The sequence below is a fragment of the Myxocyprinus asiaticus genome, chromosome 29 (genome assembly GCF_019703515.2).
Source record: "Myxocyprinus asiaticus isolate MX2 ecotype Aquarium Trade chromosome 29, UBuf_Myxa_2, whole genome shotgun sequence".
Taxonomy (NCBI): domain Eukaryota; kingdom Metazoa; phylum Chordata; class Actinopteri; order Cypriniformes; family Catostomidae; genus Myxocyprinus; species Myxocyprinus asiaticus.
The window spans coordinates 23,096,733-23,119,625 of NC_059372.1; the positions used below are offsets into that span (position 1 = coordinate 23,096,733).

General features: G+C 39.6%; 1 protein-coding gene across 2 annotated transcripts in view; it reads right to left on the reverse strand.

Annotated features, from left to right (window-relative positions):
- Positions 1-22,893, reverse strand: part of agrn (agrin) — a 361,141-nt gene that overhangs the window by 248,552 nt on the left and 89,696 nt on the right. Inside the window, exon 1 of one of the 2 annotated variants that reach the window (XM_051661303.1) lies at positions 5,906-5,923. The exons of the other annotated variant lie outside the window; for it this stretch is intronic. Coding sequence (XP_051517263.1) covers positions 5,906-5,918 — 13 coding nt within the window. The 5' untranslated portion in view covers positions 5,919-5,923. Of the gene's footprint in view, positions 1-5,905; positions 5,924-22,893 lie in introns of those variants that run through there. 2 annotated transcript variants of the gene reach the window in all.

The following is a 22,893-nucleotide window of genomic DNA, read 5'->3' on the forward strand; positions in this document are numbered from 1 at the left end:
ATATGATTTTTTTTCTGTGCATGTTGTTCTGTGCCTCTCCCACCTGTGAAATGCATTCAATCTAATGGAGGCCCCACTAGCCCTTTCACAAGCAGGTCACGACAAAACACGCAATTTTCCTATGCATACATTTTTAATGCAGGTTCTTAGAAATGTCTGAATAGCAGTTCAGTGATAAACGAGGGCTGGAAAAACATGGGGGATTAATACAAAGACCTGTCGGTCAGCAAATTCATGACTTGAAAGAAAAGAGATTTCTTCAGTCGGCTGCATCAATAGGCTAAGAGAGGTTTAGGGCAACACAAAAATTAAGCCGAGGCTGATAGCTGGAAGAAAAAAAGGCATCAAACATGGAGGGGGAGGGGGGTACTGATAATCCAGCATAAAGCAAAGCCATCCCTGTCGAGCATCAACAAGGGAAAAGGAACGAAAGAAACAGGCAAAGAGGGATGTAGTACGTAATGGGACAATAGTCACTGAAGGCCCACTGTGCTTTGGAGCAGTGTTTATTGGATGCTGTTTATATGTGGCCCTGCCATGGAGACAAAAGAAATGGGACAGGTTTTTTTCATACCTCTGAGAGAGCTGGATAACAAACAGCCTCATTGAACCTCCCAAGCTGTAGGAGATCTATCACAGCAGTGCATTGCACCATCAGGGGCCCATGTACACTAATGGCTGCCTACACTGTGAGGTTCAGCATGATTAAATTGAGAAATTCTACTTTACTAATTGTCGAAAAAAAGCCATAAGACTAGTAAAGCATTATAGTTATTTTACTACATTTAAGAATCCTTCAGCATGGTAAAATCATTGACCACGTTTATATGCACTAGAGAAAAGGTTTTTTGCAGAAAGCAGCACTCTGAAACATCTTCTAAATGCAAACGCTGTTTTCCTAATGCCGTTTAAGGGATTAAGAGAATGCGGTTTAACACAATCAGGTTTCTCCCAGAGAATGCAGCTTATGTGGCCATGTAAATGCATTAGTTGTGCTCTTACAGGTTTTTAAAGAGTGCGCATGTGCGTGGAACAGACCGGATAACTAATGTCATAGGATGGAGCCATACATCATATCAACAAGTCAACACAGCGGAAACTATTTAACATTTCTGGGAGTTCAGTGGGTAAAGGGACAAGCATATACACTATAAAACATACCTATTTATACACAACAATTTAAAATATCGACTACTGTCCCTCACGTCCGCATATATGCGCTCAAATACACTGAAGGAATCCCGGGATTTGACGTAAAATGGAAACCCCACTAATGCATCGCAATTCTGCTGCAGGTCGCGATGGAAAGTTAAGGAAACAAACATAGCAACAACTCTGGAATATCTGGAAATAAAGTCTTCCTTGGATCCCATTTTTGTTATTTACAGAAGCGTTGCTGGGAAATTACGTTGATGTAGTGAAAGCTGTTTACTGACCGAGCCTGCAGTACACGGGAATAAAGAGAAAGCCGCGAACACAGTGCATGTAAACGGGAATGCCGCTTTCTAAACTTAAGCAGCTTTCTCGCAATAAACAGTTTTTTGGTGTCTATGTAAACAAACTCATTGTTACACACAGCCTTGAGAGGCAACAGCAATATGATGTTTGTGTTGTAAAGGTGCACTTAGTAATTATTTGAATATGTTGTCTTGGACTTACACTGACACCTAGGGGTGCGGATATAGCATCATTCAAACACAATAGTCTTCAGTTACCGATGCCATCTCCATGTAGAATAAAACAGCTTTTATAAGGTTACTGATATGACTTGAGTCTTCATCTCAAGTGAGTGGCCATAACTGTATAAATATGTTTCAAATTTACAATTTATTTCTTTAGAAGTAAAACTTTTCAAATGTGGAAAAAAAGTGCACTTTTAACACAATGCCAGCTCAAGGAATCAAACCACCACAATCCAATAAAATATGTTTCAGAGACATTGGACTTTGGCATGAGGCACATAATGGGGGATCCAACAGCAATATGATACCAATCACACTAATATGATACAATATATGATTCATGACAGTAATATTTAATAAATAATTAAATAAATTATTAAATAATTTGCCCTCCGGGTAATATAGTTTATTAGCATAACTGTAGGTTGTTGGCCAGCAACTTGGTACATCAATATGGAATTCAATTGATGTGCATATATCAGCTATTTTACAATGCTTTGATTGTGGTTCTTCCAATCAAACTTCAGAGCCAGAACTATTCATTTTGGAAATACTCGATAATGTGCTGCACCTAGAAAAAACACTCAAAATGGAGGGGTCTTGTATCACCCTAAAAGAATCATGAAACTAGCACAGCGCAAAAGATTTGTTTTCATGGACAATGATCAAAAATACAGTTTAGCGGTTATTAAATAAACAAATTTGACTAATAACCTTGTCCCTCTATCTACGGCACTACCTTTTATGGACTATAGGATGTCTGCAGCAGAAATCACAGCTAGCAAACAAAATAACTACTAGCAGATAATGATGAGAATTCAGGCTGTTGTGTTAAACTAATAGTAATTCACTACAGTGTCCTGGCTGAGGTGTGTGTGTGTGTGTGTGTGTGTGTGTGTGTGTGTGTGTGTGTGTGTGGGTGCCGGGTGCCATCATCAGGGTTGCTCTCTGCAGGTGGTTGTTTATGTGTTTGCATATTTGCTGTGGAAGGAAGAGAAAAGTCACATCTCTACAGTAATGAGCTCTCCAGGCAACAGCTGCTTCCATATGGGGCACCATATTAACACTTACAGTCACCCCAAACTGAACCTACAGTGCCAAATGAAACCTCTGCAAGTCTCTGTAACTTATAAACTGGACACTGTGCAGCATTAATAAAGAGAACAATGAAAGAGCACAGTATTCACACATAAATTCAGCAGTTCCCAAACTGTGGTGCACACAAACCCCTGGGGTACTAGGGGGTACACAAAAAACTTTGTAATGGCAGAAACTTAATCTTAATTTTTTGCTTGTTTGGGGAGCCAAGAAGTTTGCAAACTCTAGCCACACTTAAAAATTTAGGACTATCACTGAATTTAAAAAATATATAATAAGCCAAAAGGCATTTATTCAAGTAAGATAGCACAAGCTCAATTTTCAAGTAAAAACATTCTGCGATGATATAAACACGGACGGAATCACGGATTCCAGTCACTAAAACGGAATTAACTATTAAACGGAATGTCACGGAATTTGAACTTTTTGTGATAAAATGTATGTATTAATGCTCAATTAATCAAATCAAAACTGTGAAATGTCCTAGTGATGATTAAACCACAAAAAGTTACGATTAAATAAAATATATATACAGTCTGAATGTGCTGCGCACTTCAAAGGGAATGTGTGAAGCCGGTGGCTCATACACTGATAACAATTCATTATAAGCATAAGCATTACATGCACTCTGTGTTTGTAATAGATTACAGACAGCAGAGCGCGCATTAAGCTTGAAGCACACAGCACATGCAGACTGTTTATTTATAAAATTAAATTGCAGCCTTTTGCAGTCTAATAAGCACATTTAAGCCAAAAAGCGAACTGCTTATCCGGATATGTGAAGCTGTCGTCAAAAACGTACAAGCTCAAATTGTTTAATTCGGCTTTCTGCCAAAATAAAAGCTCAATTTAACTAGACGCATGAAATTGAAGAAACTGCGACAGAAATATACTACTACTGTGTAGTAAAATGTAATATTTAATGTAGTGATAAATAATAATATTTCAATAATAATTCAACTATATTTAAGCAATATCTCACAAGCAAGAGTGCTGTTGTACTGAATAAAAGTCTTAATCAATGCTTTCATTAAAACTGTGATGCTCTGCTGTGCAGTACTGTATTTGACAAACAAATATATATATATATATATATATATATATATATATATATATATATATATATATATATATATATCTCCAGTACTATACAATATTGTTTTGGATGTGCTGTGAGGATCTGTATAGATGCGCTCATTTGATAAAAATAATGTCATGGTATGTTCAAATATAACAGTTTTTTATTATTACTATTTGACTAAAATTGTATAAATTCATTTAAGTAAGAAAGTTCTTTTATGATACAATTTTAGTAAACTTTAAAACATGCTAAACTACACCTGTGGTTTCTCTGTTAGGACACCTGTGTGAACTTGAGGGGAACTAACTTCATACATCCACTAAAATTCAAAGTCAGTTCTAAGAAAAGGTCTAGCATAATTTGTTTGCAGATGCCACTTGGTTTGATATTTTGTTATCCAATCAAATGCAGTGAAAATTAATACAGTAATTGCAGCTTAAGTGTTCAAATACTTTTTGGAGCCACTGTGGCTAGCGGTGGTACCCAAAACACCTTTTTCAGTCTCACATTTTAGGTTTACACTCAAAAACAGCACAAACATTTAAAGTGAAAAAGTGAGAGAGCCTTTAGAGCAGTTATTGTGTTTAACTGAATAACACTGAATAACTCCAAGCACAGGAGTCCATTCCCTTTTAACACTCGCTCCTTTTTTCCTGCTTTTCTTCTTTTCTATTTCCTCTCATCACTGTGACTTTCAGACATGATACACACTCATTGATTCTTCTCATTCAGTCTACTGGGAGAGAAAAATTTTCCTGTTCCCTTTTGCTAAGCAGAGACTATTAGTGTGCAGGGTGACCGGGGAAGGGACCTCCATCTTTTAACCACACTCCAGGGGTTTGGCCACAGATTGTGTGTGTGGAGACCGCATTGATCTTTCACACACTCATTACCACCATTTTCAATTAGAGCTTGGCACAGCTATCAAGCCACTTTTTTAAGAAGAGGCCCTTCTCATTCTTCACAGGCTTTTAGATTCCTCGCAGACCACCTACTCAAAGAGGCTCCCTATCCAGGCCCGTTCCTTCAGAGTAAAGAAGAGGCTTAAATAGGACAGTGGCTGAAAACGCTGTTAGCTTAATGGAGTGCAACTATCTGGTTTCGTACGTAAAAATCTCCACTATAGATAGAACTTATTTTTAATGATCACTTATAAACAAGACAAACCTACCTTTGTTGCTCTGAGGTTAATCAATGGTATATGCTTCTGTTGTAGCTCTCAGTCCACATTATTTCAACTTTAAAAAAAAATCATGTTTAATAGCCGAATGTCTGGTAAGGAACAACACTATCCATAACCTTGAAGAAAAGATCAACCAATCAGACTAAAAACAAATCGTGCCAAAAGAGCTCTGCACCGACCGTCCATTGTGAAAGACAGAATCAAGTTGGTCCTTGGTTGGTCTCCCTATGCTCTAAAACTAAAGTTTATTGCAGGGTATTCAGATATATACAAATATATAAGTAAACACATTGTCTCTATACTTATAATCAACTTTAAATCAATTGTTTTATATTTTTTGCTTTGTTTTAAATTCGATTGTCATTCGCAATGTTTCGTGGATTTGTAGTTCATTGCCTTATCAAAGACTTAATATACAGTCTTGTACCTTTGTCTTTTATCTGATTTTTAAATAAATTTTGGGTTTAGATTATGCTTGCAATATTGTGATTCACATCAGAGCTGGTTGGTTTGGTTCATGGCTTAGAACTTTTTTATCAAGACATTTATAAAATCCCTATGGAAAAAACGAATGGGAAAAATACTTCCGGAACCAAGAATGCAGAAGACGCTCTACAGTATATGGAAAACAACAATGATGGGTGGGAGGGATGATTCCAAAGCATCATGGAATGCAAACAAGTTCAAAACACATCCTCAGCTCTTTGCCCCACTATGAGAAGAAGTTTATAAAGCAAACCTGAAGATAAAGCTGTAAATAAGTTTCAGGCTCTGTAGAGCAGCAGAGAAGGGATATAAGCATAAAACATCTTAGCAAGGCAGAGAAAAGCATTTGGAGAAGTTAGTAAAAGCTGTGCTTACCTGCAATATTCATTCTATGATCTTGGGAAGGCAAAAGTAAGGCAGAAATCAAGAAGACAAGAAAAACATTGGTTAGTGACAAAGCTGTAATCATCTGAGGGACTGAGGAATTGTGGGATGGATGAAAGTGGGACAGAATGAGGTGGAGACATAACAAGAGTAGAAGATAGAGAGGTGATATCTGATGAAGCTGAGCAGTCACATTCCTTACCTGCATACAAACTGAAACAGATTAACCAACTGTTTATGACAGCACCAATATTTGATACATATCTTGGCTTCTACTGAAAACTTCAGCAAGTTTAATCACAAGGTATTGGCAACAAATACAGATTAATTAATAAAAATCAGAGGGGACTACACAAGGGTAAATCTGTCAAAACCTGTCTTAAACATATCTGGACCATATTTCACCACAAACCCAAAAGGAAAAAAAAGTTATATTTTGCATTAAGAAAACGAAACCTATCCAAGATCACATCAGCATTTTTCCAAATAAAAGACTAGCTGCCATTATGTGAATGATGCACTTGGCTGACACACAAGCATACAAAAAACACACATACACACGTTCCACGCTCTCACGTCGTCGCCATGTCAACCTCTGCTCTGATGGAGCTTGTGGGTAAGTGATACCACCTGCAAATCAGGTCTCATCTATAAAGCATGAGTGTGTAGCGAGGATTGAATTTACCTAGGCAAATTGAGGCAGACAGCCGCTCAACATCTGTGTATTATTGAACCTGCCAAAGACAAGCCTTTAACAAGCCCCTGACTTCACTTAAACCTGCGACAGGTTGTGTTCACCTTACTAACGTATCGCATGTTTCATCCAAGCAAATCTGAGTTCACTAAACCTAGTTTATTAACCACCTGCAATAGAGCTTTACCAGGTGCTGAAATAGTGTTTCGCTTTGAATATTTAAACTAACTAATTCTATGTAAATAGTTCTGATTACAGATGCACTTTTTTCATAAAACCTGTGTGTTTTTTTTTTACCTGGTGCATTTAACACTGCACTTTAGCATGGAATTTTATTAAAAAGAGATGTTTTCTGACATTTTCTGTTAATCATAGCTGCAGAAATCAAATGATAGAGAAGTGCATATATGCCAGATCGCATTATAATTAGGGGCCATTCAGACTGAACGTGTTCTTGCACTAAAAAAGCTAGATGCAGTGTATTGAATATAACAGAAAAATTATGTCTTGGGATGTGTTTTTAAAACTTGCAGCGTCAAAGACGCCTTTTTAGCGTTTGTTTACATATAAAAACAATTAAAAACAGCGCAGATGGAGGCCAAAATGCATTCTATGTAAACAGCCTCTTAGTCTGCACTCGAAACTGACCCATAAGATCGGAAATTGGGCCATGCAAATCTTTTTGATTATGTTTGCACTATCACCTGATTTGCATAATTCCTGTAGTGAATCAGGCACAAAAACAATGCAGAGAGTACATGCAAATCAATCACGCTAATGGTGGGCGCAATGCATTCTTAGTGAATTCCACCCTTCAGTTTCTTCTTCCTTCTTAGATCACTAAGATCTTTCCATCATTCATCATCCCAGTTGGTATCAACTGCGAGGGAAAAGGCCCATTATCTGAGTTTTGTACCTTAATGCACTTCAGGATTAGGTTTGTTAGGAACAAATGACATATCTTTCTCTTTTGCGTTCCTTCATATTCTTATGACTCACTGGGTGCCAGACATTGGTATGCTGAAGTCTGAGCTTAAATGATGGATGAGAAGATGACAACAGCGACTCGTTTATGGGATTGTTGACTAGCATAAAATCTCATGATTCATTCTGGCATCTTCATAAGTACAGTATATGAGCATTCAATATGTCACAAATGGGGTGCCTCAGTGGGGACACTGCTTTTCCGCAGCACCTCTCATTCACATCATGCTGCATCCACACTGTTTTATGGGTACGCGAGGTGCTTGTCGCAAATTGCAGATGCAGATTGTGTGTAATTCGTGAAAATCAGTGGGTAGAACTCTTAAATTAAGTTACATACACCCTTGATCTTGAGAGATCTTTATTTTAACAGTAATGTGTCTATTAAATAGGCGGGAAATAAGGTCTCTCCATTTGTTATTTATACTGTGTGTATATGTTTTATATATATTTGTGAAACATCTTATGTGCCTAAGACTTTTGCACAGTACTGTATATATATATATATATATATATATATATATATTCATTGAGAACTTTATTAGGAACACTATGGTCCTAATAAAGTGCCCACGTGGTCTTCTGCTGTTGTAGCCCATCCGCCTCAAGGTTTGATTTGTTGTGCATTCTGAGATGCTATTCTGCTCACTACAATTGTACAGAGTGGTTATCTGAGTTACCGTAGCCTTTCTGTCAGCTCAGACCAGTCTGGCCATTTTCCATTGACATCTCTCATCAACAAGGCTTTTCCATCCACAGAACTGCCGCTTACTTGATGTTTTGCATTTTTGGCACCATTCTGAGTAAACTCTAGAGACTGTTGTGCATGAAAATCCCAGGAGATCAGCAGTTAATCCCAGGAGATCAGTGTGAACTAATCAAACCAACCTGTCTGGCACCAACAATTATGCCACAGTCGAAATTACTGAGATAAAAATATTTCCCCATTCTGATGGTTGATGTGAACATTAACTGAAGCTCCTGACCCGTATCTACATGATTTTATGCATTGCATTGCTGCCACACGAATGGCTGATTAGATAATTGCATGAATAAGTAGGTGTACAGGTGTTCCTAATAAAGTGCTAGGTGGATGGAGGTACGTCTACGATTTTTAAAGTGTTCATTGTGTTTGGACTTCTTTGTCCAAACACACAGCTCCTGTGCATGTCACTTTTCTCTAACATGATTTACATCCATTCATCCATCCAATTTTTTTAGCGACATAAATTCAGGGCCCAGTGGGTTTGGTGGGTCACAGTGAAAGTGAGATGGTCTAAAAGTAATTTGGAAGTCACAGGAGAGAGGTACTTGAACCCCACTGCAGCATTAATAAAGGAAACAAAGAGCTTATTGACCGGGGGGGGGTAAAAGTCCCCAAACAGGCCCCCAACACAGTAGCCCTCCAGGGGATAGAAGATTTGCATGGATAGAGGATGAAAAGGGTGAGAAGCTGGAGGAATCAAAAGCACAGTTCTTAAAGATCCCATGATATGGTTTGACAAGCAAAATTTATTTTTATTTTTATTTTTTTCTGTGTTAACATATTTCCTATTAAAACAGGAGGTTGGGCTATCAGACATATCGAAGGGCTCACTCTTCAATATGTCTTAAATACTGTAGCCAACTGTATTTGGTTTACATCTCAACCATGAATTGCTAATTGTTAGTTGGTGTCAGGTGGTATTACTTATTTAGGGGGAGTGGACATTCTCAATCTAGGGTACATTTTATTGGACATAAATATGTAGGCGATTATGTTTGTTTTCCAGGAAGAGAATGACTAGGATTTTTAAATGTGCATTTCTGCTAGAAGTTCCTTTTTACAACTTTTAAGAGTATACTAGCATATGGTCTCAAAGCTAATAAACATGGACTACAGGCTCCAAAATTCCAATTTTAAATTCATGGGGTCTTTAAAACAGTCAGTTGCGTCCTCCTTTTTCACACTGGCACCCTCATGATAAGAGTAAATTGGAGTGTTTACCCTTAAAGATCTTCACCGCAACAACACTGTGGCAAACTAGAGTTAAGCTGGGATCTCCTTTGCTTCAGAAAGGTCTAAAAGCAGCATCACTTTCTCTAAGTAATCTAGCCGTCACGAGAGATAACTATTCTTTGTAATTTATACAGACTGTTGATCAATTACCCTTTCTGTGACACTCTTAACTCTCAAATGCTACTTGCGCTATCTTTCCAATTCAGACCCTCCTCTGCCTGCAGTAGGTTTGACACTACTTAACTCTTGAGCTAAAGGTCATGCACTCCATTTGCATTTGTGAGAGCTTGAAGACTATTCCACATTTAGTGCCCTCTACATTCGATTTCCTTTGCATTTAAGTCTTTTTAGACTTTTCTCTTAATGTAAATCAGCTCATTTTCTGGCTTGACATCACATAACTGAATTAAGCGGTGCCATGAAGTCATGTGGCTTGGCTATCCTCCATACCTACAGATGCTAATTCAGCTGGGGCAGACTGGGGCAAAAATGAAAGGGCCTGAAAAAACAAAAGTCAATGCCGCTGTGTAGTCCTGACTAAACAATCCTGGCAAATCCGCTTAATAAATTGAAACGGGCCTTGAGAATAAGCAGGTAGCAAACTAGGAGTGCAGCAAGATGAATGTTAAAAAGGAAAGGAGAAATCCATTGCCTTAACAAATATACACACAAAAACCTCCATCAGACTCCAACTTTGAAGATTGAAGCTCATTTTCAACAGCAGATGGTCTTTCTATTCTTTTTAAACATCTGTATTGACTTCTGCTGTTGTATGCACCACTCAGCAGATCCTTTTGATTTCACCTGACCTTGGCATACACTATAAAAATGTTTTGACAAGCAACTTAAAATTTGCTTTATGTGGTAACATCTAAATCAACTGGTTTAATTCAAGTCAAATGCATTGACTACATTAATTTAAATCAACAAAAGTAATTTTAAGGGTCAGATCAAGCAGAATTAACTCAAAGTCAACGTGAATTGCACTTTACAAGCCATTTTACTTCCTTAATGTGACATATTTTTGAGTAAAACTAGATATTCAACAAGAAAAGACGTAGGGCGGGACTTGATTAAAATAATACGTAAAAAAACAATTTGGCTATTGGTTAACATGATCCAGTAGCCTGTGTGGCCTAAGTAACATCAGCAGAAAAGAAAAGTCATTTCAGAGGAAGAGCAGATTATTACATTATGATTAAAGATTATAAAGATAAAAATGTCTTCTTTGCAATAACATGCACCAATGGATCGTTCACAATATGACCAGGAATGGGAATTATGAAAGTATATAGGGTCAATTTTGATTTCATTTTGACCTTAAGGTAGCAATTGCACATTTTTAAACTATACAACCCCAGATGAAAAGAAAGAAGTTTAGAAAATAACACAAAATTGCCTCTCTTTGGTCAGGCACTTTCACTCGTAGAATGTGAAAAACTGGCTCTGAGTTTGAATAAATATTTCAGACATGCAGCATCAGTAAAATAATTTCCTCACACCCTTTCTGTGTGCTTTCCTTTACATTTCACAAGTAGACTCTGCCTGTGTATTGCTTTTGAGGTCATTCATCATTTGCATTCGTAGCCCGCAGGGGTATAGTTCTATGACGTGGATGGAAATTCAAAAGGATCTCTTTCACTCAAAGCACATACTCCCACAACAGTGCAATTTCACGCTACGCAACTCTCTCATTCCCAATCATTTTAAGACTGTCTTGTTTAATTTTGTGTGAGTGGCAAGATTAAATACTTCATCATGAACATTCAAAAGGCACTATGAGCTAAGAGAAATGTAGGAGCTATAATAAGTTCAACTAATTGAGAGGTTTTGCATCCTCATCAATTGGTGCATTTGGGTACAAATTTAACATAACTTTGTGATACACAGCACACACACATTTAGGATCAGTGATCAATTTGATTAAGGTGCAACACAAATCCGATTTACTTGAAATTCACAATCTGCTCTGGCTGCTTGGCCCATTAAAAACAGTTAGAGAGAGAATCAGGGGTGATTTATCTGAGTTAGACAGATAGACTCAAACAATGGTCTTGACATGGAGCTTCTGAAAGCCATCCAGTGAAAAATGCCCTACATCACAGCTTATAATGCACAGAGAGAAGAGGCCCAGCCTCAGAGACAGACAGCAGGGTTATCGACAGCATTTTATGGGCTGGATTCCTGGCCTTCACTTTGCCTGACACAGCCCCTGTGTGTCTGTCTGAGTGATGATGGCTATACCACCCGCACAGACAAGGGCAGAGCTGGAGAGAGTGTGGGATCTCTTTATCGTCAGTGGATCAATGCAACTTCTGCTGCTGTGGGAAAGTCAGGAGGTATTAACTCTGCTTTCCATATTCCCCAAGATCCTCAGTCACACTTGAATACTTAAGACTGTCATCACATTTACATGCACTTAAGAAAATGGTTTATTCGAGGGTTTTTGCAGAAAGCAGCATTCTGAAACGTCATGTAAACGAGAACGGCAGTTCCCTTTACGCCGTTTAAGGGATTACAATATACTTGTTTAACAGCACCTGAGTAAATCGATTTTGCTGTTGTTGTTAGTATGTAACATAGTAAAATTAGTGTGTTTACAACTGAATTTGAAATACTGAAATTACATTTCAAATGATAAAGATGCATTTAAAAAAAGAATATTTTGGAAATAAACTTTAGAAGGTGAATGTTTATTATTGAATTTTGTGTGAAATGTTTTTAATTGAAATATTCCTTGCTTAAGCATACAAGCACTAGTATTGCAATGCATTTATTTTTCAATCAGAGCAATTCAGCACACTTTTTTGTATTAAAAATTTTGTCATTATTATACTTCCATAATTATGGAAATTCGGATGCAGCATGTGACTCTGTAGGATACAGGAGTATTGTACTGCACTGAGGCAGTGTTCAGATCAGAGGTGAAGGTTACAGGGCAGGGATCATTCTGGGAAGAGTAGCTCTCCCACAGGCTGTTCTCACAATTCTCATTGCACACAAGTATGCACACACTAATCAATAACTCAGAGGTAGAGAAAGAACTAGCTGCTAATTATCTCATTTGCACCCTGCATTAGCTGACTGAACCATATAGCTTCCCCTAGGTTATGTACTGTACCAGATACAATCCCAAAATAAAACAAAGTAAACACAAAAACAGCTTTGAGTAAGCAGAATGAACACTACACAAAACAGAGAATGTCTCTCTATCGGCATTACATGTTTTCATGAAGTTACACAAGTGTTAAACCTTCTTTCAGTCTTCAAATCAAAGTGCCTGCAATCAGTGTTGGGGGTAACACGATAAAAGTAACGCATGTTACGTAATCAGATTACGTTTTTGAGTAATGAGTAAAATAACGCAATATTTTTTAATTAGACCATAATATCAGAGTTACTAATAAAGTAACGTGTTGCTTTTGTACACCTCTACTGTCCCTGTATTGTGAGAAATCAGGAGTAAGAGTGTAAAACTTCGGGGAGGAGACGTAGTGCATGATTGGCATTGTTGTTCTATGTCACCTGTTCTATATCTATGTTGTATGAGAGCCAATCGCCTTTTAGATACAGACATCACCTGTCAATCAACTCCCTAACGCGCATGCGCACTTCGTGTTTTAGAGTAATATGAGGTCAACATTCGGTTGAGTGAAACAAAATTGATTCACGTGTTAATACACACTGCATTAAAAAAAATCAGTAAATGCGTTTAGGCAGAGGGATTATAAGATTTGTCTTTCACTTGCCACGACATGATACACAGGGTGAAATATTCGCTCAATTCACTGACTTATGCAGCCAAACTGCTCCATGTTAGAGCTCCCTGTAACTGGGAGAACGGGATGAGAAAAGCTGACTCTGGATCAGTGACTCCAGGCAAAGTTCTACATCGATTGTGTACGCAGAGAAAATGTCTTAGTTTCTAAAAAGATTCTACATTTTGTTTTATAATAAACAAGTAGTTTGATTCATGAAATAAACCGTTTTTATGACATTTTGGTAGCATTAAAAACGATTCCATTCAAGTTGTATCAAAATGCGCCATTGAAGTTGTGGCGTTTGTACTAGAGGTCTGCACGGGCCATAAAATGAAACCCTACCCAGCCCGAACGATACCGTCAGATTTCATCGCTTACTGTCTAATTTCTTCTCCTATCAAGTACTGTTGCAATAGGCTATATTTTATGTAAGCATATAGGCAACATTCGTAACAGTACTGAAACCGTAAACATACACAGTTTTAAGGCCCCTTAGTACACTAGAGCATTACGGTATTGCCTTACCGTTTATTTGCTGAAACTTCACTTGGTGCAGAACAATCTGGAATAATATGAAACACTACAACAATCCCCTCTATGCAGCCTGAACTTGTTCAGATTGTTGAATCTTTGTGACACCTGCGCTAAAAACAATCTAGATGTAGTGCAAAGAATTAAACGGAGCGCAGGTGTCTCAACAAGCGTTTTTGAAAATTTGAAGTTCTTTTAAACTTGACATGGTGTTTAAAATATGCCGGTCCTGCGAAAGACACTGAAGAAAAAGTGAGGTGCAGTGCATTTGTCCAGCATGTGTTTAAACAATGGGAAAACAGACAGATGCACGCAAAAATATGTTCGGTGTGAACAGCCCCTAACTCATCCATTCGTGTGTGTCTGTGAGTGAGAGCACGTGCGCGAAACAAGTTCGGTAAGCCTGTTTATATTTTCATTAATTACAAACCTGAACCTGACCCGAACCCCAAGTCCTACTTGAAAAACTGACCCGAACCCGGCCCGAAACCCATCGGGCCCGGGTCGAGTTGCAGACCTCTAGTCTATATGTACCATGGATCAACTCAAAACAAGCGTGCACTGAGATGACTTAAGTGAAAAATATTAATTTATTCATCAGACTTATACCTTGGACAAGTTAGACTGGCATTCCCCACTGAATTTTATCCTGACTTCTGAAGAACATCTCAAGCTGACTCTGGCATTGTCAATGGGCACCACATATGATGACATATATGATGCAGGTTCAAGTGTTGGACTTTGCTGCTTTAGGTAAGACATTGGTTATTCTTCATTATTAATATTGGCTGCCATGTTGATGGAAAAACAAATAATGCATATTCAAGTTATTGACTCTTTATTATAAATATGACGTGAAGACCTACTTTCTAAATATCTGTTTGCTTACTATGGTGTTTTGACATGAGTGTTGTACAGTAGCTAGCATGACCTGTAATGTCTCTTGTATGCAATGCATGGCTTAGTAGTATGGAATGCATAGCAAAGCAGAAGAGAAAGTGGTTGTGAGAAAAAAGTAACGCAAATGTAACGCAAAAGTAAAGTAACGCTTTACTTTCCATAAAAAATAACTTTTTAATTAATTAAGTTACTTGAAGTAATGCAATATTCTAATGAAGTTACCCAACAGTGCCTGCAATGACACAGCACTCTTCTCAGTTCTCTCCCTTCCCCACCCTCTGGCAGGATTTTATTACGCTAATCATTTTTCATGCGCTGTGCTAACGAGGGAGAATCCACTTGTGAGAGAGCAGCTTCATGCCTCCAACCAAAAAGACTAATTTAACGGCATTAAACCCCACTTTTACTGGAAACTGCTTTTAATCTTTCCAATCAAATGGCACATAAATTTGTCAGTTCTGTTTAAGTGTCCTAGCCGCAGCGGGGGGAAAGACCTAGCATTAGCCTGAATACACAAACACTATTACAGGCCTAAGGATGACTGGCTTATTGGGGATCGTAACTACATTAACACCCCAAAAGCTCCATCTAGTTCTAAATTTACATGTAGGAACAAGTTTCAAATCACTAGTTATGCCACATTTTGTTTTACAGTCCTACTGGATCTGGTGTTCAGTAAATGGGTGGCTACTGGTAATTTAAGATAATTCAAAAATAACATTTTAGCAGCCAGTGCAGTTAATAATCCACCCAAAAATGCCGCACTCTCTTCATAATCTACAGCTAAAGTGCCCATCAAATTTGGAAATGCATTAAATTATATAAACTCCTCCTGATCCCATACATAAACATGAGGGTCAGATCTGTATGATACATCAGGGCTGACATGAGGGCTCCTCCTGTCTCTCCCTCACTGGCTTACAGATAAAGTGGTCCCTCTAAAGGTTGCAATCAATCTTTATTACTTTGTCATGTCTTGTAGTTCAGTGAAAATTAATGGAGTCTGCACCTTATTTATTTTCAGCTAGAGAAAACAGTGTAAAATTCTGTTTAGTTTAATGAGGTGAGACCACCTTTACCCACAGCAGGATTAATTGTGATATCAGACACTTCCGCCCCCTCAAAAGATGGTGGATCACCTGCACCATTACAGGAAATTAATATGCTGCGAACACATGATGCTACACAGATGCTGCATTCTACTCAAATCGAAAACACAGAATTTCCAACTTGCTACTGGAAAGGCAATAAAAACCTTTTAGTAAGACTTCCAACTTGGAAACTTGAACATGGCGGCACTCAGGGATATATATACACAGTTAACGATAAACATTAACTGCTGATATGATGTGCATTAATGATTCAAAGTTTCCTGCAGTACACTGCATGATTATATAACCTGTTTTGATTTTTTACAACATTTTTATAATACATCTGCACAACAAATGCTAACACGGCATATTATTGTTTATTCTCCACAACTGGGCTGCTAGGAGACTTCTTTGTTGACAGTTTAACACCTGCAAACCTAACAGTAGCATTTTGTAATTTGCTTCTTTATCATATTATATATCATTTTCGAGCTTTGGCATAGTTCTTGGGCAATGGAACACCTATATGGTCAGAATTTGGAAATACTGAGTAGGTATATCCCTGACATCTGACTTTGAATGGAACGCAGCAGTAGCACTAGTGTTTTCATTATCTATTAGGCCACTAGGGGCACTACAGTACAGAAGACATATTTTACTCTTATATGGAGGTGCACTGAACAGCAACCAGCATCCAGTCTTACAGAGGTCACCTCAGAAGTAATCACTCTAAGTATTCTTGCTGGCAACAAGGAAGGAGTTTAAAACAGGCTTTAGCTTCAGTCACTGGACAGAAGAGAGAATACCAATCAAGGAGAACTCATGCCAGCCTTTTCACTAGAGGTCAGAGATAGTTACTTTGTATATCAAAGATCAGCAATAAGGATTTTTTTCTGCTGGCCCAACATTTGCACTGACAAATCACAAAAAAAAAAAAATAATATATATATATATATATATATATATATATATATATATATATATATATATATATATATATATTCTTTTTTTTAAATTATATATAAAAAAATTATTTATTTATTTATTTTAATTTGCAAGACATAAAAACACATGTACAAAATCAACAGAATGCATTATTTAGTGATAACACTACACTGGCCTAATGGGACTGTTCAGTCAAATGGCCTGAAACTTTTTTGTTAAGCTCTGTATGTAATTTTTTCCTCCCTTAGAATATTCCTTCACTTTTATCCAAGAGATACAAGAGTAATAAGTAATGCAGTTTCAGCATTGCATTAACCTAATGAAAGCAGTGACTCATGGCATAGTTCCCAGGATGCACTGCTCTGTGAGTGTCTCACCTTTGAGGTCAGAACTGCTGCTTAGAAGTTCAAAAGTAATGGATAACAGAGCTGGGAAGCTAAATCTGTAGTCTTTTTTGGGACCTACACAGCATACAAACTCTTTCACTTCTTCTCTTTGTATCTGACTTTCTCTATCTCTGTATTCATTATCAAAACAACTCTGGTTTGAGTGCAAACTCTGAGTTGTCTGATAGCAGTGACAGGTTTACAGGGCCATAATACAACAAGCCTTTTAGATTGCAGCAAATAGCGTAGAAGCATTGAAGTGTCATTTCGCTTACCTTAGAAAAAGATCAGCAAGTAAATCATAGGCTCACTGAGAGGCTAAATGCAGTATAAATTACAGCATTAGAGAGTAATACTAGAGAACCCAAGAAGTGTTGTGATCAGTATGAGAAATGGCATGCTTAGTGACTGGACTAAAAGACTGAGTAATGACCGCAGAGGAACTATCGCTCTGCAGTCTCACAGCACCATAAGTCAAGCCCCTGAAAACTTTTATTAACTAACAGCTGTGCTAAGAGAACATGCACCTTGGCCAGATCTTCTAGGTTTTTGAGAAGGTAACACAGAACTGAAGCTTGGGAACAATGGTACAACAATGCTTGATGGATTATAATGAGTACCTCCTTGCTGAAATGTAAATACGACTACCAAAACATCCCTAACAAAACCCAAGGCAATACTACAGTGATGGTATCAGATGGTAAAATAATATCATGGTATTTTGATATACAGGTGCATCTCAATAAATTAGAATGTCGTGGAAAAGTTCATTTATTTCAGTAATTCAACTCAAATTGTGAAACTCGTGTATTAAATAAATTCAGTGCACACAGACTGAAGTAGTTTAAGTCTTTGGTTCTTTTAACTGTGATGATTTTGGCTTACATTTAACAAAAACCCACCAATTCACTCTCTCAAAAAATTAGAATACATCATAAGACCAATAAAAAAAAAACATTTTTAGTGAATTGTTGGCCTTCTGGAAAGTATGTTCATTTACTGTATATGTACTCAATACTTGGTAGGGGCTCCTTTTGCTTTAATTACTGCCTCAATTCGGCGTGGCATGGAGGTGATCAGTTTGTGGCACTGCTGAGGTGGTATGGAAGCCCAGGTTTCTTTGACAGTGGCCTTCAGCTCATCTGCATTTTTTGGTCTCTTGTTTCTCATTTTCCTCTTGACAATACCCTATAGATTCTTTATGGGGTTCAGGTCTGGTGAGTTTGCTGGCCAGTCAAGCACACCAACACCATGGTCATTTAACCAACTTTTGGTGCTTTTGGCAGTGTGGGCAGGTGCCAAATCCTGCTGGAAAATGAAATCAGCATCTTTAAAAAGCTGGTCAGCAGAAGGAAGCATGAAGTGCTCCAAAATATCTTGGTAAACGGGTGCAGTGACTTTGGTTTTCAAAAAACACAATGGACCAACACCAGCAGATGACATTGCACCCCAAATCATCACAGACTGTGGAAACTTAACACTGGACTTCAAGCAACTTGGGCTATGAGCTTCTCCACCCTTCCTCCAGACTCTAGGACCTTGGTTTCCAAATGAAATACAAAACTTACTCTCATCTGAAAAGAGGACTTTGGAACACTGGGCAACAGTCCAGTTCTTCTTCTCCTTAGCCCAGGTAAGATGCCTCTGACGTTGTCTGTGGTTCAGGAGTGGCTTAACAAGAGGAATACGACAACTGTAGCCAAATTCCTTGACATGTCTGTGTGTGGTGGCTCTTGATGCCTTGACCCCAGCATCAGTCCATTCCTTGTGAAGTTCACCCAAATTCTTGAATCGATTTTGCTTGACAATCATAAGGCTGCGGTTCTCTCGGTTGGTTGTGCATCTTTTTCTTCCACACTTTTTCCTTCCACTCAACTTTCTGTTAACATGCTTGGATACAGCACTCTGTGAACAGCCAGCTTCTTTGGCAATGAATGTTTGTGGCTTACCCTCCTTGTGAAGGGTGTCAATGATTGTCTTCTGGACAACTGTCAGATCAGCAGTCTTCCCCATGATGGTGTAGCCTAGTGAACCAAACTGAGAGACCATTTTGAAGGCTCAGGAAACCTTTGCAGGTGTTTTGAGTTGATTAGCTGATTGGCATGTCACCATATTCTAATTTTTTGAGATAGTGAATTGGTGGGTTTTTGTTAAATGTGAGCCAAAATCATCACAATTAAAAGAACCAAAGACTTAAACTACTTCAGTCTGTGTGCATTGAATTTATTTAATACACGAGTTTCACAATTTGAGTTGAATTACTGAAATAAATGAACTTTTCCACGACATTCTAATTTATTGAGATGCACCTGTATAGCATGTTACTGAATGTTATCATATTCATATACCATGGTATTTAAAGGAATATTCTGGGTTCAATACAAGTTAAGTTCAATTGACAGCATTTATGGCATAATGTTGATTACCACAAAAAATAATTTCCTCCTTTTCTTTAAAAAAAAAACAAAAAACAAAAAAAAAAAACAAAGTGAGGCACTTACAATGGAAGCTAATGGGGCCAATTTTTGGAGGGCTTAAAAGGAAGAAATGTGAAGCTTATAATTTTACAAAAGCACTTACATTCATTCTTCTGTTAAAACTCATGTATTATTTCATGAACAGTTGTTTAAGGGTTGTAGGGTTTGTTGACATTACTTCGTCATGGCAACAAAGTTGTACAATTGGCTATAAATTTACACAGGATAGTTAAGCAATTTTATCACAATAAAATCATGTTAACACACATATTATTTATGTCTTGTGGCTATACTTTTGAAACAGTAAGTATTTTAATATTTATGAATTGTCCCCATTCACTTCCATTGTAAGTGCCACACAGTAACCCAGATTTTTGCTTTTTTAAAGAAAAAGAGGGACGAGTCAAAATAATTTTTTGTGGTAATCAATATTATGCCACAAATGCTGTCGACTGAGCTTAACTTGTATTACACCCGGAATATCCCTTTAAATGATACTCCAAGGTACTTCAAATAATATCATGGTACTACCATGTAAAATCCAAAAAACATGCTACTACCATGGCAACATGTCCAAAACATATGGCATTTTTTGGAAATGTAAGTGCAGCGTAGTTCTAGTGGGAAGAATAGCAGCTGTACATCATCGCACCATTAGCAAGGTAACACTTAGCCAATCACATGTCAGCCATCACTTTATAAGTCTGCTCACAATCTATCACATTGCTCTTTCAGTGTGCTGACACGGCAACCTCCACCACCCCACTTCTACTAGTTGAGTCCCGTCCTGCACGGGGTAGGCTCCTCGCCCCGCCTCCTATCTCTGGCAGGATATGACGGTTCAGAGTACAACTTCTTCGGACCACCAGACGGGACTTATGCCAAAGGGAGTAATTACATTTCTGTTTTATATTCATCAAATAAATGTCATTTTAAATTTCACTCAAGATTGCGAGTCTTCCAGATAGAACTTTTTGTTAGTGATTGCTCTCTAATTGAGTGTTGTTACATGGCTGGTAAGTCAAAATACTTGAAAATAGTAGGAACTGAGGAAAATGTTACAGTTCATACTAGTTTACCTAAGTGCTTTAAGCAGGGCTGTAGTTTTAGTTTCACATGTTGCCTGAGCTGAGTGTACTTCTCCTTTTAAATGATTAAGTAAGTGCTACTAATTATGCAGGGAACAGCACGGGCGAATGAAACAAAACGTCCTGGTTACTTGCATAACCTCCATTCCCTGATGAAGGACAGGGCTCTAGTTAGCACGTGTACTGGGCCGGCAGCGAGTCTCTCCGAACACTCGACTGCCACAGGGCTTGGAGGAAGTCAACCAGGGAACACAGTTTGTGAACACTACTGGGAGTTAACGGCGCACGTCTTCAGCTCAGGGGAGGTGAAAGGCACTATGTGCAAGCGATACACCCGGCCGGCTGTCCCGGACTTACCTGCTTGTGCGTGCCACTACACGGGATGAAACCGGTTCCACCCGGAGGTTGTAGAACCTTGCAAAGGTGTGGGTGTTGCCCAGCCTGCTGCTCTGCAAATGTCTGTTAGAGAGATGCCCCTGGCCAAGGCCCAGGAGGTCGCTACACCCCTGGTAGAATGGGCTCGTAGCCCTACCAGGGGCGGCACGTCCTGGGCATGATATGCCATAATTATGGCGTCAATGAGCCAGTGGGCGATCCTCTGCTTGGAGACAGCGCTTCCTTTCCGCTGTATACCAAAGCAAACAAAGAGCTTCTTAAAGATTCTAAAGCTCTGCGTGCGATCCAAATTGATGTGTAAAGTGCGCACCGGACACAGCAACGTCAGGGCTGGGTCTGCCTCCTCTTGGGGCAGCACTTGCAGGTTCACCACCTGGTCCCTAAAAGTGGTCGTGGGAACCTTGGGCACATAGCCCCATTGGGGTCTCAGGATCACATGAGAGTAGCCCGGACCAAACTTCAGGCACATTTTGCTGACAGAGAACGCTTGAAGGTCTCCTACCCTCTTGATGGAAGTGAGTGCAGTCAGGAGGGCAGTCTTCAAGGAGAGTGCCTTAAGCTCAGCTGACTGCAGAGGCTCAAAGGGGGCTCTCTGTAGACCCTGAAGAACTACAGAGAGGTCCCGTGAGGGAACGAGGCGCGGTCTGGATGGGTTCAGCCTCCTGGCGCCTCTCAGGAACCTGATGATCAGGTCCTGCTTCCCTAAGGACTTACCGTCCACTGTGTCGTGGTGTGTCACTATAGTGGTTACATACACCTTCAAGTGATCGTGTCTACCACCGCAGTTGGTAGACCGCTTAAGTCTTCTGCATCCCATCTAGGGGCCAGACATGGAGATTCAAGAGGTCTGGTCGCAGGTTCCAGATGGTGCCCCGGGGGAATTCACCAGGGGGGGGGGCTGTTGCGAGGAGCGTGAGGACCGAGAACCACGTCTGGGTGGGCCAGTAGGGTGCTACCAGGACATCCTGCTCCTCATCCTCCCTGACCTTGCATAGGATCTGTGCAAGTTGGCTCACTGGGGGAAACGCATATTTGCGTAGTCCAGGGGGCCAGCTGTGTGCCAGCGCATCTATACCGAGAGGTGCCTCGGTCAGGGCATACCAGAGCGGGCTGTGGGAGGATTCCTGGGAGGCGAACAGGTCTACCTGTGCCTGTCCGAATCGACTCCAGATCAGCTGGACCACCTGAGGGTGGAGTCTCCACTCTCCCCCGAGGGTAACCTGCCATGACAGCGCGTCCGCTGCAGTGTTGAGGTCGCCCGGGATGTGAGTGGCTCGCAGCAACTTGAGGTGCTGCTGACTCCAGAGGAGGAGACGGCGGGCGAGTTGTGACATACAACAGGAGCGCAGACCGCCTTGACGGCTGACATATGCTACCGTTGCCGTGTTGTCTGTCCGAACTAACACATGATTGCTCTGGATCAATGGCCGGAACCTCCGCAGGGCGAGCAGAATTGCCAGCAACTCGAGGCAGTTGATGTGCCAACGCAGCCGCGGGCCTGTCCATAAGCCGGCGGCTGCGTGCCCGTTGCAAATAGCGCCCCATCCTGTTTTGGAGGCGTCTGTCATGACCATGACGCGCCTGGAGACCTGCTCTAGGGGAACGCCTGCCCGTAGAAATGTGAGGTCAGTCCAAGGGCTGAAGAGACGGTGAAAAATTGGCGTGATGGCCACACGATGTGTCCCGCGGCGCCATGCCCATCTCGGGACTCGAGTCTGAAGCCAGTG